Below are 16387 nucleotides of genomic sequence, written 5' to 3' on the forward strand. Positions count from 1 at the left end.
CTTTCTCAGTTTAAGGCAGGTCCTCCTCGTCTAGAGTCTCTTAGCACTCTGCATTTTTCAGAATCATGGTGACATAATTAATTGTACGGTCTCATAAAATATGTACAAGCTTTATAGAGGCAGGGATACAATCTGTATTATTTACCAGTCTATTCCTAGCCCTTAAACTTAGTATCTTCACCAGATTAGGAGCTCAAATGATTTTTTTAAATACTACAGGAATGGATTATAGAAATAAAGACAAGAGTAATCATTTCTAAGAATACTTCCAGACCCACAAAACAATATGAGACTATCAACTGTGCTGCTGATTTAAAAAGACAAAGTAACTCAGAGACAGAGAGAACAAACTAATGGTTGCCACTGGGGAGAGGAAAAGGGAGGGCGGCAAGACAGGGGTAGGGGATTAAGAGGTACAAACTACTATGTATTAAATAAATAAGCTACAAGCATATACTGTACAGCACAGGGAATACAGCCAATATTTTATGATAACTGTAAGTGGAGTATAACCTTTAAAAATTGTGCATCACTATGTTGTACACCTGATACATAATACGGTGAATCGACTATATCTCATTAATAAAATAAAATGCATCCAATAGTTTAACAATTAAAAAAAGACAAAATATTTCTAGACATTCCAGTTTAGCAGGGAGGAACAGCAGCTGTAGAGATAGAAGACATAAGCTTCCGTGTCTTCATTTCTAAAATGAGGAATTTATCAGCTGCTGTCTCTACTTATTCAGGGGAATGAATTTTAAGTAATTAATCTGTAATAAATCCAGTGTAATAGAGATTTTCCTGTATCCCGTATCATTCTCTGATACATTTTCGTGACTGCTGCAGTGTGGGGTAATTGCGAGGGAAGGGACAAAACGACACTCACATAACCCAGCCACAGCATCAACTGTCTGGTCCAGACCTGGCTCTGCCACCAGCTCAGGGATACTGGGCAAGTGGCTGTCCTAACTGTATCAACACTGGGTGCCCAGTAGTAGCTATACAGCAGGCCTTCAATAGATATCTGTTGAATTAATATATTAATAAGTAAATGAATGACTACTTCACAGAACTGTTGAGGAATAAATGAAGAAGTAAAATGACCAGCCTAAGAGCCTATAACACTTTAGTCCTTCCCACCATCTCTATTTCTCACAAGGTTCATGATCTCTTCTGGTTACAAGGCTAGAAAGAAACAGATGGCTAAAAAAAAAAAAAATACTCAAGGGTACAATGAGATAAAAATAGCTCTTAACATAAAACTTGTCTGTACTCATTTATTTTGCTACTACATGTTATGACTTTTGCTTTTCATCTTTACTTATTCAAGATACTACCCAAACTATCAATTAAACGATAGAAATGCAAGAGAAGAGAGTAATTTTCAAAGCAACTGATAAAATAGTTTAAGGGCCACAAGCAGTCTAGTGTGTGGGCAGCTGGAAAAGCTTACCACGAGCACCTGTCAGAGTGGAACCTATCAAGTCAGGGAACCAGGTGAGACACACCTGAATGTCTGCGCTCATTTGGTTTGAACAAGACAAGTACTATCTGGGAATACCTCTCTCCTTCATTCCTTTTTTGGGCAGATCCAGCTTGAATCCAAACTAATTGCAAAGATTAGGGAAGGTAGCACTGGGGTCAATTTTACACTTTAATAGATAGCACCGCCAAATATTTTCTGTTAAAAATTATTTTAAAACTTTACTGTAGGGCTTCCCTGGTGGTGCAGTGGTTGAGAGTCCGCCTGCCGATGCAGGGGACACGGGTTCGTGCCCCGGTCCGGGAAGATCCCACGTGCCGTGGAGCGGCTGGGCCCATGAGCCACGGCTGCTGAGCCTGCACATCCGGAGCCTGTGCTCCGCAACGGGAGAGGCCACAACAGTGAGAGGCCCGCGTACCGAAAAAAAAAAAAAAAAAAATCACTTTACTGTACTCTCCTGGTTTATTATATTTCCAAGCACAGGAAAAAAATGTTCAGTTTAAGGGTCTCAGTGACCACTTAAATTAGAATATGTAACACACAGTTTTAATGACCTCACAGAGGATCTTAGGTTCTGCTGAAAGAAAACCATAACTAATATTCTATCACCAATTTACTCTGTCCTATTTTTTTTTGAAAACTCAACTACAGACCAAAATTTCATTATTCCAGAAAAAAAAAGTTTCGAGTATTTAGGTTACACTAATGAATTCCAAGATTTTAAAAAAATGGTTACTTCAAGTTGGAAAATATGAATTCCTCTTTTTTTACTTAGGTTTTTAAAACTAACATATGCAAATGAAATTTAATAGACAGCAATTTTCAAGCACTAAACTCTTCAACTGTACAGGCACCTGTAATTTAGGATACCTTGGAGTCACGGGGCGAAAGGAAATAAATCTCAACTTGCATCCAGATTGATTTCGTCAAATGAGGAATCAAGGGGATCACATGAGTACGTGGAGGCAAGACTGCTGACTAGTACCTACGAAACCTTGACCTCTTGCCTTCTCACTGCTTAATCCTGAAGTTGACCTTATCTTGTCACAGTCTATAAAATGTTAGTGTATGTATTTCCCAATAGCTGTTGTACAACTCTTCAGGAAACATGTAACTTCGGTTATGAAGTAAGTGCCAAGATAGTTTGCAAATATTAACAGTATAGGAAACTTAGACACTTCATTGTGGGAAATTAAATGCCAGCCGTAAGTTAGGTATGAAGTCACTAGTTTGAAATTCTAACACTCTAGATATTGAGGAAGGAAAAAAGAGATGTCAAGGTACCTAGCATGATCTGCCATGTTAGGATTATTCTCTTGGCCAGAGGCGAGGGTGGGGTGTGATTAGAGCGCTGGTGATGAGAAGCCTGACAAGCCACATTCTTTCACGTTAGAAGGGCTGCAGAAGCAGCTGCAGATACTCAGCCATCAGAGGCCGGGTGGCTCGTCAGTGGACACCAGATCCCATCAGTTCTCGATGCATGTATACAGGAGATTAAGCAGGACTTGCAAGACATTCAGACTGAGACAGTCATCTGCGAATAGGTTTTCTTTAGTATCAGTCTAAAAATGCTGGGACTTAAGACCCCCTGTTCAGTAAAACTGGGGGTGGGAGACGGTGGGGAGATACTGTGCATATGAGAAAATGTACGGTAAGGTGAAAGGAAACACCTGAAAGCGCTCATCTCCGTGCCTATGGCATGACATCTACACAAGACAGGGCACTGCATTGAGAGCCTGAAGCAAAGCAAGCAAAGCACCAGAAAAGGATGTAGCTTACAAAGAAATATTTTATTAAGTGTAAGTCCAACAAGTCTTCATGTCACACAGATATGGATTCAACAGGATGGTAAATCCCTTCACAGAGGAGCACGCTCCCATGGTACGCAGCGCGCTTTCTTTGATGAGTAGGTAAAGCTTCTCCGGAACACATCAAGCGAAAAAACATTTCATTTAACAGCCGCTGCTTTATTTTTCAGTTGAATTTAAACACTATATTGAGAATAACCAAAAGTTCCTATCTGCATAGTTGAATTTTCAACTGCTTCAACTAAGCATTTCTACTAACAGAAAAAATTCCAATCCTTAGCCACCAAGGAGCCAGTAAACGGAATACCTTACAGAAGGGCCAGCTGCTGGAAACCCTGCTGCTGAATAACGAACGTGCTAGCGGGCACAGGCTCTCCCAGTTGTTTCAGATTCTGGCTGCAAGAGCAGAAAGTGCTTTCTAGTTAAGCACTTTTCACATGGTCTTGCTTCTTAACAACGAATTCGTCAACTCCTCTAGTACCTCTTGGTTCTAGAACAAGGTACACGATCCAGGTTGGTCTCTGCCAGCTAGTTAATTCGTTTTATACTCTGAAACTGTAACCTGGGTAATTGATCACGGCACACTACTGTTGGGTATCCAAACTCTTATCTTGCAACAATAAAATCGAATCCTCCTTAGGCAATTGCAGCCGTGTGGATTGTAGGCAGCTGGATCTACATTAGAATATGACTCACTTACTGGAGCTGAGAATTTACACGGAATTTCTGGCAGGGTTACACTACTTCCTTTACATTTAACGACAGGAGGTGAAGAAAGCCACACGCTGACGCTTCAGCCACAGTCGGAAGGTTAAGACTTAAGGTTAGTGGACTTCCGCTAAAAATACTCCTATCTCCCTTCTGTGCAAAGGTAACGATTTTCATGCGAGCAGCAGAAATAAGGAATACATGTTTTGAACTAACATACCAATACAGCTTTCATTCCTTATACGAAAGGAAAGTAGGAGCTAAAAAAAAGCCAGAAAGTGAAGAAGTGACATTGGGCCGTAACCACAGTGATCACTCAACACATTATTTCTTAAGGTTGCTTAAAGTAAGAAGGCGTTTCTTGTCGGACGCTACCATTCATGACGGTTCAGAAACTCCGGCTCATTGCTTTAGGGCATGTAACGACTTGACATAGAGCAGATTTTCTCACTACTGACATCCTGAGCCAGATGATTCTTTGGTGCAGGGGCTGTCCATGCATTGTACGATGTTTAGCAGCAGCCCTGGCCTCCACTCACGAGATGCCAGTAGAGCCCTCTCCACTCACTTGTGACCACCAACAGAGTCTCCAGACATTGCCAAAAGCCCCCTGGGGGACCAAATTACCCCAGGTTCAGCACTACTGCTGTAGAGTACAAACTAACCAAACAGTGAAGCAAGACTGAGACTTAAATTTCTTTGTTCTTTTCAAGGACATTTCAAAGAGCTGCATATCCCAAATCCTCAAAACACAAAACAGAATTCAATTTCTGGGAACAGCAACAACACAATTTCACGTATAACTAAAAATGTTCTAATTTCCAATCTCTTAATTTCAGCAATCGGACAAACGATTAGATGTACTCTTTTAATTCGAAAAGTTTAGATTTGAAATTTTGATTTTTAACTTTACAACTAGTTAATGGAAATGAGTCCTCATATCTGTACCCAGGGCTGAACCTTGGGTCAACTGAGGATGGCTGTTCCTGCTAGTTTAGAAAGATCTACTCACTTCAGATCTCATATCTGCTCTTGGAGAGGGAAGGGAAAGGAAAGAAGCCTCTGGCACCTGGTGTCTGGCTCAGGCCTCTGGCCACCCCCATGTTCCTCACCTGGGCGTCTGTCACAACGTCAAGTATCTAATAGTGAGTCACTGCTGAGAGGGCATCTCCTTAGTGCAAATCCTTCTTCGTAGATACAACTGGGTCTCTTCTTGATTCAAAAGATTCTGAACATTAGTTTTTAAAAGAGCTTATTTTGCATGCTCACCATCAGTATTGTCTTGTTGTGTGTGATTTACTGTTGTTGTTAAAAAAAAGTGGCTTAGGGCTTCCCTGGTGGCACAGTGGTTGAGAGTCCGCCTGCCGATGCAGGGGACACGGGTTCGTGCCCCGGTACAGGAGGATCCCACATGCTGTGGAGTGGCTGGGCCCGTGAGCCATGGCCGCTTGGCCTGCGCGTCCGGAGCCTGTGCTCCGCAACAGGAGAGGCCACAACAGTGAGAGGCCCGGGTACCACACACACACAAAAAAAAGTGGCTTATTCACAGTTTCAATTTCATTGCTTGTGACTGGTCTGTTCATATTTTCTATTTCTTCCTGGTTCAGTCTCGGAAGGTTGTGCATTTCTAAGAATTTGTCCATTTCTTCCAGGTTGTCCATTTTATTGGCATAGAGTTGCTTGTAGTAGTCTCTTAGGATGCTTTGTATTTCTGCAGTGTCCAATGTAATTTCTCCCTTTTCATTTCTAATTTTATTGATTTCAGTCCTCTCTTTTTCTTGATGAGTCTGGCTAAAGGTTTATCAATTTTGTTTACCTTCGCAAAGAACCAGCTTTTAGTTTTATTGATCTGTGCTATTGTTTTCTTTGTTTCTATTTTATTTATTTCTGCTCTGATCTTTATGATTTTTTTCCTTCTACTAACTCTGGGTTTTGTTTGTTCTTCTTTCTCTAGTTTACTGAGGTGTAAGGTTAGATTGTTTATTTGAGATTTTACTTTTTTCTTGACGTAGGCTTGTATTGCTATGTACTTCCCTCTTAGAACTGCTTTCGTTGCATCCCATAGGTTTTGGATCATCATGTGTTCGTAGCAATTTGTCTCTAGGTATTTTTTGATTTCCTCTTTGATTTTTTCAGTGATCTCTTGGTTATTTAGTAACGTATTGCTAAATAAGATATAAGCTTCCAAGACAGAACCAGGAAGAGATAAAAAATATGAACAGACCAATCACAAGTAATGAAATTGAAACTGTGATTAAAAATCTTCCAACAAACGAAAGTCCAGGACCAGATGGCTTCACAGGTGAATTCTATCAAATATTTAGAGAAGAGCCAAAACCCATCCTTCTCAAACTCTTCCAAAAAATTGCAGAGAAAGGAACACTCCCAAACTCATTCTATGAGGCCACCATCACCCTGATACCAAAACCACACAAAGATACTACAAAAAAAGAAAATTACAGACCAATATCACTGATGAATATAGATGCAAAAATCCTCAACAAAATACTAGCCAACAGAATCCAACAACACATTAAAAGGATCATACACCATGAACAAGTGGGATTTATCTCAGGGATGCAAGGATTCTTCAACATATGCAAATCAATCAAAGTGATACACCATATTAACAAACTGAAGAATAAAAACCATATGATCACCTCAGTAGATGCAGAAAAAGCTTTTGACAAAATTCAACACCCATTTATGATAAAAGCTCTCCAGAAAGTGGGTACAGAGGGAACCTACCTCAACATAATAAAGACCATATATGACAAACCCACAGCAAACATCATTCTCAATGGTGAAAAACTGAAGGCATTTCCTCTAAGATCAGGAACAAGACAAGGATGTCCACTTTCGCCACTATTATTCAACATAGTTTTGGAAGTCCTAGCCATGGCAATCAGAGAAGAAAAAGAAATAAAAGGAATACAAATTGGAAAAGAAGAAGTAAAACTGTCACTGTTTGCAGATGACATGATACTATACATAGAGAATCCTAAAGATGCCACCAGGAAACTACTAGAGCTAATCAATGAATTTGGTAAAGTTGCAGGATACAAAATTAATGCACAGAAATCTCTTTCATTCCTATACACTAATGATGAAAAATCTGAAAGAGAAATTATGGAAACACTCTCATTTACCATTGCAACAAAAAAGAATAAAATACCTAGGAATAAACCTACCTAGGGAGACAAAAGACCTGTATGCAGAAAACTATAAGACACTGATGAAAGAAATCAAAGATGACACAAACAGATGGAGAGATATACCATGTTCTTGGATTGGAAGAATCAATATTGTGAAAATGACTATACCACTCAGAGCAATCTACAGATTCAATGCAATCCCTATCAAATTACCAGTGGCACTAGAATTAAAATTTGTATGGAGACACAAAAGACCCCGAATAGCCAAAGCAGTCTTGAGGGAAAAAAACAGAGATGGAGGAATCAGACTCCCTGACTTCAGAGTATACTACAAAGCTACAGTAATCAAGACAATATGGTACTGGCACAAAAACAGAAATGGAACAGGATAGAAAGCCCAGAGATAAACCAATGCACCTATGGTCAACTAATCTATGACAAAGGAGGCAAGAATATACAATGGAGAAAAGACAGTCTCTTCAATAAGTGGTGCTGGGGAAACTGGACAGCTACATGGAAAAGAATGAAATTAGAACACTCCCTAACACCATACACAAAAATAAACTCAAAATGGATTAGAGACCTAAATGTAAGACCAGACACTATAAAACTCTTAGAGAAAAACATAGGAAGAACACTCTTTGACACAAATCACAGCAAGATCTTTTTTGATCCACCTCCTAGAGTAATGGAAATAAAAACAAAAAAAAACCAAATGGGACCTAATGAAACTTGAAAGCTTTTGCAAAGCAAAGGAAACTACAATGAAGACAAAAAGACGACCCTCAGAATGGGAGAAAATATTTGCAAATGAATCAACAGACAAAGGATTAATCTTCATAATATATAAACAGCTCATGCAGCTCGATATTAACAAAACCAACAACCCAATCCAAAAATGGGCAGAAGAACTAAATATACATTTCTCCAAAGAAACACAGATGGCCAAGAAGCACAGGAAAAGCTGCTCAACATCACTAATTATTAGAGAAACGCAAATCAAAACTACAATGAGGTATCACCTCACACCAGTTAGAATGGGCATCATCAGAAAATGTACAAACAACAAATGCTGGAGAGGGTGTGGGAAAAAGGGAACCTTCTTGCACTGTTGGTGGGAATGTAAATTGATACAACTACTATGGAGAACAGTATGGAGGTTCCTTAAAAAACTAAAAACAGAATTACCATTTGACCCCTCAATCCCACTACTGGGCATATACCCAGAGAAAACCATAATTCAAAAGACATATTCACCCCAATTTTCATTGCAGCACTATTTACAATAGCCAGGTCATGGAAGCAACCTAAATGCCCATCGACAGACAAATGGATAAAGAAGATGTGGTACATATATACCATGGAGTATTACTCAGCCATAAAAAGGAATGAAATTGGGTCATTTGTATAGACGTGGATGGATCTAGAGACTCTCATACAGAGTGAAGTAAGTCAGAAAGAGAAAAACAAATATCGTATATTAACGCATATATGTGGAATCTAGAAAAATGGTACAGATGAACTGGTTTGCAGGGCAGAAATAGAGACACAGATGTAAAGAACAAACATGGACACCAAGGTGGGAAAGTAGCGGGGTGGTGGTGGTGGTGGTGGGATGAATTGGGAGATTGGGATTGACATGTATACACTGATGTGTATAAAATGGATCACTAATAAGGACCTGCTGTATAAAAAATAAATGAAATAAAATTCAAAAATTCAAAGAAAAAGTGGCTTATTATTTATTATTTTAGAGACTGGCATAAAATAGAAGCATACCTACTAATCAATTTACCCAAAATTCTCCAAAGGATGTGAGGTCCTAAATCACAAATAGTCAGAACCTTTCTACATAAACATATAGCTATAGATACACTTAGGCATTATGGAAAATGGATGGTGACTTTGCCAATGTTCTACTCCTTAGCCTTGCAGACCACTCTACCTGATGCACTGCCTTATAGAGAGTGACAATTCGGAGACAAAGATTATTCACATAGTCTTTCTATCTTCTTTTTCAGTGCCTCCCGAAAGAATGAGAGCCTAGGTTTATTCCTCAAATTTCCACGGAGACAATACTGGGTCCTCCTGTTAGCTCTTGTACTTAAGTTTACTCAGGTTTAAAGATAGTTGTTAAACTTTTTGAGCTGTATAATAGTCTTTTGAATTCTTGAATAATTATGGTTCATTTATCATACTCTAATTTAGACACAGGAAGGCCAATGAAAGGCAAGTCTGTAAAACAGCCTATGTACCATGTACCTACAGGAAAAAGATGCACGTGCACACACACAACACACAACACTATTTCCCAGAACGACACAACTTCAAATGCTTGCCACATCTCATGTGTCGCTATCTTCCAGACACAAGGAACCATAGCAACTCCCAGAGAAGAGCAGCCCCTAGAAGATACTCACAGCTTGTCAGATATAAAGAAAACAGATACATACCATCAAAACTACCTTGCTCAGAAGCAAGGTGCAACAGCTGATTGTACGTTTCAACTGAAGGCTGATAAACAAAGACTCCAGAATTGAAGCAGTCAGGCCACCCTGGGTCTGGTGCCGCCGACAATTCTTCTCTCTCAAAAAGATCATCGATATTTGCTAGGACCTGATTCAAGGGCAATGGGGCAGGAAGAAGGGAAAGCATTTCAGAACTGTTCTGCTGCGGTATACCCTTAAGTTCTCCTTAAGTTATCCAACACAAAAGATGCAGTCTGTTGCTGGTCTTAACTACTCAGATGACAGCTGTGAGGCAGCCTGGTCCTACTCTCCTTCAACACCTGACACTTTTTACAAGAGTGGTTTTATCTGAACTTTACTGTCAAGTCTTGACAGCATTCTTCAAATGCCTAACTGGTCTCAGTTACTACATCCATCTTTCCAGCCATCAAAGCCATACTCACCAGGGTATCTGCATCCATGAATACACATTTTGAATACTGTGTAAGGGACCAGCAGTGGAGTTTAGTTAACGTGATGCCCAACTCAGGCCTCTTCATTAAGGTTAGATGAGCAGAATCACCACTGTCCAAGACATCTACCGTGATGACTTCATCAAAGATAGTCTCTAAAGTTTTCCTGTCAAAAATAAAATCCAGAAAACAGCTCTCAGCATCTCTTTAGAACAAGTGACCCATTTAACATAAGACGGTGTTCTATTTAGCTTATCAATTACAAGAGAATTTGTTACTTTGGTATATTGCAATCTCTTAAGTATGTCCTAATTTACTTCAGGACAAACTGTGTTGATTTGCATGTGCAGTTAACTTCACTAAAACAGTAAGAACTGCTTACTGTGAGGATGAACCTCTTATCTTAAAACATTATCACGGAAGTTTCCTATGTTTTATTGTACCACTGAATACCAGGCAAATTGTGAAACAGCTTGCAAAAACGTGACTGACGCTTGGTAATACATCTTTTCAACAGCCTATGCCTTTAACAATAATATTTTATTACAACGGGTTCTTGCTGACCACTGAATACTTTTACAAATGATATGGAGTTAAGTGCATGTACTATCTGCACTGAAGCCTATAACTAATAATTTTTGCCAAAGCAGCTGACGGAGAACTGCCTGAAGCTGTGTCCTAAAAGAAGTTAAATGACTCAATTATTTGGTTTCCATTTTTTTTAGCATCGCATACAGCCAGCATTTATTACGTGCTTTGCACTCCTGGCATGAGAGACTCACTTTAGTTGGTGAGGTACAACATTTCTCCCTGCCCCAAATTAACTGAAAATATATTTTAGAAAGCAAGCCTGAGGTGAGGTGAAGTGGGGTGTACTTAGGTAAGACACTAAACTCAGCACAAGGAAAAACACGTGATAAAGACAAACCATCGCCGAAAGTTTATAAAAATATCAAGGATGCAGAACAAAACTGGTAATGTATCATCTACCTCCAAAGCTGTACAAACATATGTTCTAGTTCACACAGTAAACTTGATCTCTGAAACAAATGGCGGCACCCTTTACCACAGTAAAGGGGGCTTGCTGTCGAAGGCTATATCCACCTTCTTACACGATTCTCACTGAATAGACTATAGATTAGGACATACACAAAGGAGACAGTTTGGGGGGGCATTTTCCTAAATTACCCTTTAGGAATAAGGTTCTTAGTGTGAAAGATATATGTATGTATGTATAATGCCTCTTTTTCAGAGGTCCTTGGCACGGTCTTACATTTTTTGAAAAAAGTCACAAAAAGAGCATTTTCAACCTCTAAAAGGGATAGGAGAATGCAAAAATAAACACAATACAGAGCTGCTAGTGTGCCCAGATATTCTCAAGTAAGTTAGTATTAGGATCAAGGTAGTTCATTCAGATACTTCAAAATTGAATTCCAACCAATTAACATGAACTAACCCAATCAAAGAACAGCTTGTGCTCCCTCAGGGTGCTCTCCTAGCAGGACCCCTAACTCTGAGAGCCCTCTGGCAAATATTCTAGTCTATTAAATTGTAAATAAAGATCTTTAGGTTACTAATGTCAATTGGGGTGGAGAAAACTGCTACTTTCTTTCAAAGTCCCGGGAGGTTTCCCCCTTAGAAACAGGAACAAAGTAGTCCCTGCTGCATCTGGGGAAAGGCATGCAAGTGAAGCGTGATGACATGAAGGGAATGGCTGGACTGAGTCACTCACTCGGATTACCCCAAGAGGACTTGCCCAAGGGAGAGCCCTACTCCTGGTTGGAATCGGCAAGGGCCAGGGCCAGAACACCAGCTCCCAGAGGGAGCTTGGCTGGAAGATCTCCCAAGAGCCAGGAAGAGGTTTCAGACCCAGGAATCCTTCACTCAGCAACTCTCCTCTTTCTCCACCAGCACGCAAACCCTGGAAAGGGTATGGCCTCAATGCCCACCGATGCCAGAAACAGGGGAGAGGGATGTCCGAGCCCCACCAACAGCGGGGCAGCGAGGTCCTCACCTCATGGAGTCCGAGACCTGTGGGGTGACGAGCACGGCCAGCCTCCTGGTGGTCCTGTGCTGTTTCAGAGACGAGCCCAGGACCAGGGCTCCTTTGGCGTAGGCATCGTTTGTGGTCAGTGTCACAAAGGCCTGATCTTAATACAAGGAAAACGAACACACATTCATTACACTATCCTACCTAGAAAACACCACCCCAGGACCCTTTTCAATCAATAATTTGGCAAAATCAGCTCCTCTGAGATCAACTTGCTGTATTAATAAAAGAGCAGCCTCTTGTGGGGCATTAGGGTGAGAGAGAGAACCCAGTGTCCGTTATAAGAATGGCTCAAGACCATTCTTTAGCAGGCAATCTTTGGCAACCTTCAAGAGGCTGACGAAGCTGTAAAAATTCAATCCAATTTAGAGTCCAGACATGCCAAATTCTCAGACTAAACAGCAGCTTAACACCCAGAGAGTGAACCTCAGGCAGTTAACAGGCAGTGAAGAAGAGATCAAGAAGTGCATTTTCTGTTTCTCCTACAAGGTACCATAGACAGTATTTTCAGCCAAGCACAAAGCCAGCCAACAACCTCAACTGAGAGCATCTGAAAGCAGAGGCCATATTCTTCATTCTGATGCTTACATGTTCCACGTCTCAGGCTTTTTCTACTGTTTCCTCAACCTGGAGCAAACACTCCATGGCTATCCAACCACCACTCTAGAGTCACTCTGAGTCTCTCTGAAACATCACCTCCCCCAAGAAGCCTTCCCTCCTTGATGCCTCTATCTAAATTGTGGCCCATCGCTGTTAAATGGATTTAGGGACCACCTCACAAGCTCTAGAAAACCTGCCTCCTTTTCCTTGGAGAAGCAAGCAGTACCCCTACCCTGTATCCTGAGGCACCTCAACAGACTCTCTCTCTCTCACACACACATTCAAAAATCAATCTCCAATCATCATTTAGTTGCCAGGCCCAGGGGCAAATGCATGAATTCTCCTTCCTCCTGAACGAGCCCCACCCTCGCAAGGCCACCAGCCCAGCCTTTAGGATTCCTCCAGCCCTTCCCCGGGATGATTCTGGAGCACACTCCCTCTCCAAATGGATTTTAACATTAGCAGGTTGGTGGGCATCCATACATACAGGGTACTTAGGATCAAGCTCTGCCAGGGCTCACTTGGGGCACGGCTGCCCAAGCAGGGAGTTGAGCCATTCTGTCATGAAGTCACTCTGTTTCCGTCTTAGGTTTCCTCATTCTCTCTTTGCCCATTTTCCAAAGTGGAGGCTGGGGGCAGTAGACATTCCATTGAGAAGTGAGAGGAAGTTGTAGGCTGTCAAGTGGGCCAGCACACTCCCCAGCTGCAGCTCTGAGGGCCATCTTCACAGGTAGCGTTGAACTCTCCTTTAAGTTGTAGAAAGTCTGGTGTGCCCTCCCCCAGGGTCACTAGCTTCCCAGCTAGTCACGCTAGGAAAGCTCAGAACAGGGCCTCCTGTCCCTTGCCATACCCCTCAACTTGAACTTGTTCCTTCAACCCATCATAAGATGGCAACATTTCAGTCAGCCTGTCCCAAGGACACTTAATCTGGGGCATAATGAATGATGTTTTAACACAAAAACGGTCCTGATACCAGGGGAGCACGGAGAAAAGTTTAGTAAGTAGGGTTCAAGGCTTTCACGAAGCTAGGATATGGATGATTTCCCAGATGAAGCAGGAAGCAGGACAAATGCTTCGGAACAGAGGCTAGAACGCCAGACCTCGCAATGGAACAGGGAAGACCAGGGACAACTGGGTAGGAGGTTCAACCTTCCCAGAGACGGCCAAACCCCGGGTTACATCTGCAACCTTTCCGCAGCTCAATGGCTGTAATGATCCCACTGTTCGCCTCAACAGCACAGCAAGGACCAGTTACCTCGGGCCCTCCGGTCTTCGGGGTGCAGATTCGCCGTGCGGCCCGGACACCTTGCAACAAGTGGGCCGGCGCCCTCCCACCACGCCGGGCCCGCTCCCCGGGGGCGCTCGCCGGGCTCCGGCTTCCCGCAACCCAGCCCCAAAGGCCTAAAAATAGGCTCGGCGTGGCGGCCAGCGCCGGAGCGGGCGGCCGAGGAGCCGGGCCGGGGCCACCGGCGTCCCCGCCTCGCAGCTGCCCCTTGCAGGAGTTCCTGCCCGCGGGCGGTGGGGGACGGCGCCTCGCGACCCCGCCGCGCTCCGGAGCTCGGAACCCGCGCCCCCGGGGAGCCGGCTCCCCACCCCCACGCAGCCGGCCGCAGCTGCTCCGCCTGCCCGCCCGCCCTTCACGGTGCGCGCAGGAGGAAGGGCAAGGAGACGGAAGCAGGAACGGGGGCTTCGGCGGAGGGCCCAGGCGCTGCCTGGCGGACCCCCTCGGCTGCGTCCGCGGGGTCCAGACGGCCGCTCGGGACCCCGGGGCGGCGGGGCAGCGGCTGACGCAAGAAGCGACACGCCCGGCTGCGGCCAGCCTGCAACTTTGCGGCGGTCCTCGTCCTGCTGGGAGCTCCCCCGGGGCGGAGCGGCGGGCGTGGGGGGAGAAGAGAGGCGGCGGGGCTACGAGGGGCCGCGCGGGGCGAAGAGTCCGGCGTCCCGGGGCGGCGGCGGCGGTGGGCGGCGCGGCGCATACCTGTCATGGTGCTGCCGGGGGTGCGGGCGGCTGCCGCAGCCGCAGCCGCAGGTTGGTGGCTCGGAGAAGCCGGGCGCTGGGAGCAAGCGCGGCCGGCGAGGAGGCGCGGCGGGAGCGGAGCGTCCGGCGGGAGCGGAGCGTCCGTCCGGAGCGCTCTTATAGCGGTCGTCACGTGGCCGCGCACGCTCCCCGCCCCCGCCGGCATCCTCCCCGGGAGGCGGCCCCGGGACTGCGGGACCCGGGACCTCACTTAGCCCTTGCACCCCTGAGGCTGGGCTCCGGGTCCATCTCCGCAGACCCTCTGGTCCTGCTTCTGCTCGCGCGGGGCACCTGCCTGGACCGCGGGACTCCGTGCACCGCCGAACCGGGGGTTTGGAGGGGGACTTTGGGGCAGAGTGTGGCATCACTGGGACAAACTCCCAAAGAAGCCAAGGGTTAGGGAACCTTCCAAAAAACCCCAGATCACTCTAGTTAGAATAATTCATCTGAACTGCTTGAATTAAACATAAAGTTTAATTCCACTTTCTTCACCTAGAATTCCAAATCAGCCTCTGGAAGCATTTCTTAGTGTTCTCACAACGGTTTTGTGGCCTTAACCAAAATAAAGAATAAATCTTCAGTATGTTAGATTCTCGAAGTCCTCTGCATCAATTAGATACTTAAGTGTTTTCATTTAATTCTCACATTAACTCAGTGAAGTAGGTTCTATAATCCTCATTTTACAGATGTGGAAACTGAGGCACAGAAAAGTTAAGTTACTTGTCAATGGTCATATCATGTAAGTGGAGAACATAGGATTTGAACCATGGCAGTTTCCTTACAGAATTGACCTTCTTCGTGCAAGGCCATGATACCTCTGGTACACTGGTGCCCTAAAAGTTTAGTAAATTATGGTAACTGTGGTTGGGTAATACAGTTGTTTAGGGTAATGTGTTTCACAAATCATGAAAAGGTGAATTTGGCATTTTTCTAGGAAGTTGAGAAATAGCTCCCTGATGTGATCACACCCTTCTCTCCCCATCTCTTCTATCCAGCCCAAACACACCAGGAAAGCAGAAGCTAGTACAATTCTCTGCAAACAGTAGTTGCTCAGTAAATGCTGAATGGAAGCCAAACAGGAAGTTGACAGCATCAGTTGAAATAATGAAATAGATGCTTTAGAATAAGTGATTTATTTGTAAAGGTGGTATTGCTATTCTCAAACCATTTATATCACTGTTTCTTCAAGTGTAAGCCTGGACCTCCTACATTAGAATCACTTGGGGCACTTGTTAAAAATGAAAATTTTTGGTCCTAAGCCCAGACCCCTGACTGAGATTCTTAATGGTAGAACCCAAGAATCAGCATTTTAAATGTCACCCTCTGGGAGACTCTCTTGAATCCTTTCCCCCTTCCTGATTATGGCAATGGAGACCACTGATTCACTTGGGAAGACCGCCTGGTTATTTGGCATTATAAACTTCCTTTGCAGGAAGTGGAAATGTGGGGCAAAGTTGCAGTGGGTGGGTTTCCACTTATTCAAGGCCTGTAGGCTTAGAAGAGTTGGAGCTCTTTAAGGACTGTAAAGGCTATAGTTGAATCGCACCTGTCTGGGGAGAGGGAAAACAGTGTTGCTTCCAGGTCTGAATTGCTTTTTCCATACTGATAAGTGGACCTGAAAGAGTGAGGTTTCCATCTTGCAC

General features: G+C 43.7%; 1 protein-coding gene across 3 annotated transcripts in view; it reads right to left on the bottom strand.

Moving 5' to 3' along the window:
- The window catches only part of GYG1 (glycogenin 1), a 38186-nt gene extending 23344 nt beyond the window's left edge, over window positions 1–14842 (bottom strand). For 2 of the 3 annotated variants that reach the window (XM_067737546.1, XM_067737545.1), the window contains exons 1-4: window positions 14706–14842; window positions 12092–12227; window positions 10069–10243; window positions 9611–9773 (exon numbers count right to left, since the gene is read on the bottom strand). In XM_067737546.1, the coding sequence (XP_067593647.1) occupies window positions 9611–9773; window positions 10069–10243; window positions 12092–12227; window positions 14706–14712 (481 nt within the window). In that variant the 5' untranslated portion in view covers window positions 14713–14842. Of the gene's footprint in view, window positions 1–9610; window positions 9774–10068; window positions 10244–12091; window positions 12228–13214; window positions 13866–14705 lie in introns of those variants that run through there. The other variant, XM_067737547.1, reaches the window with a different exon arrangement.
- Window positions 14843–16387: the final 1545 nt, after the last annotated feature.

Source organism: Pseudorca crassidens, chromosome 5 (genome assembly GCF_039906515.1).
Source record: "Pseudorca crassidens isolate mPseCra1 chromosome 5, mPseCra1.hap1, whole genome shotgun sequence".
Lineage (NCBI taxonomy): Eukaryota > Metazoa > Chordata > Mammalia > Artiodactyla > Delphinidae > Pseudorca > Pseudorca crassidens.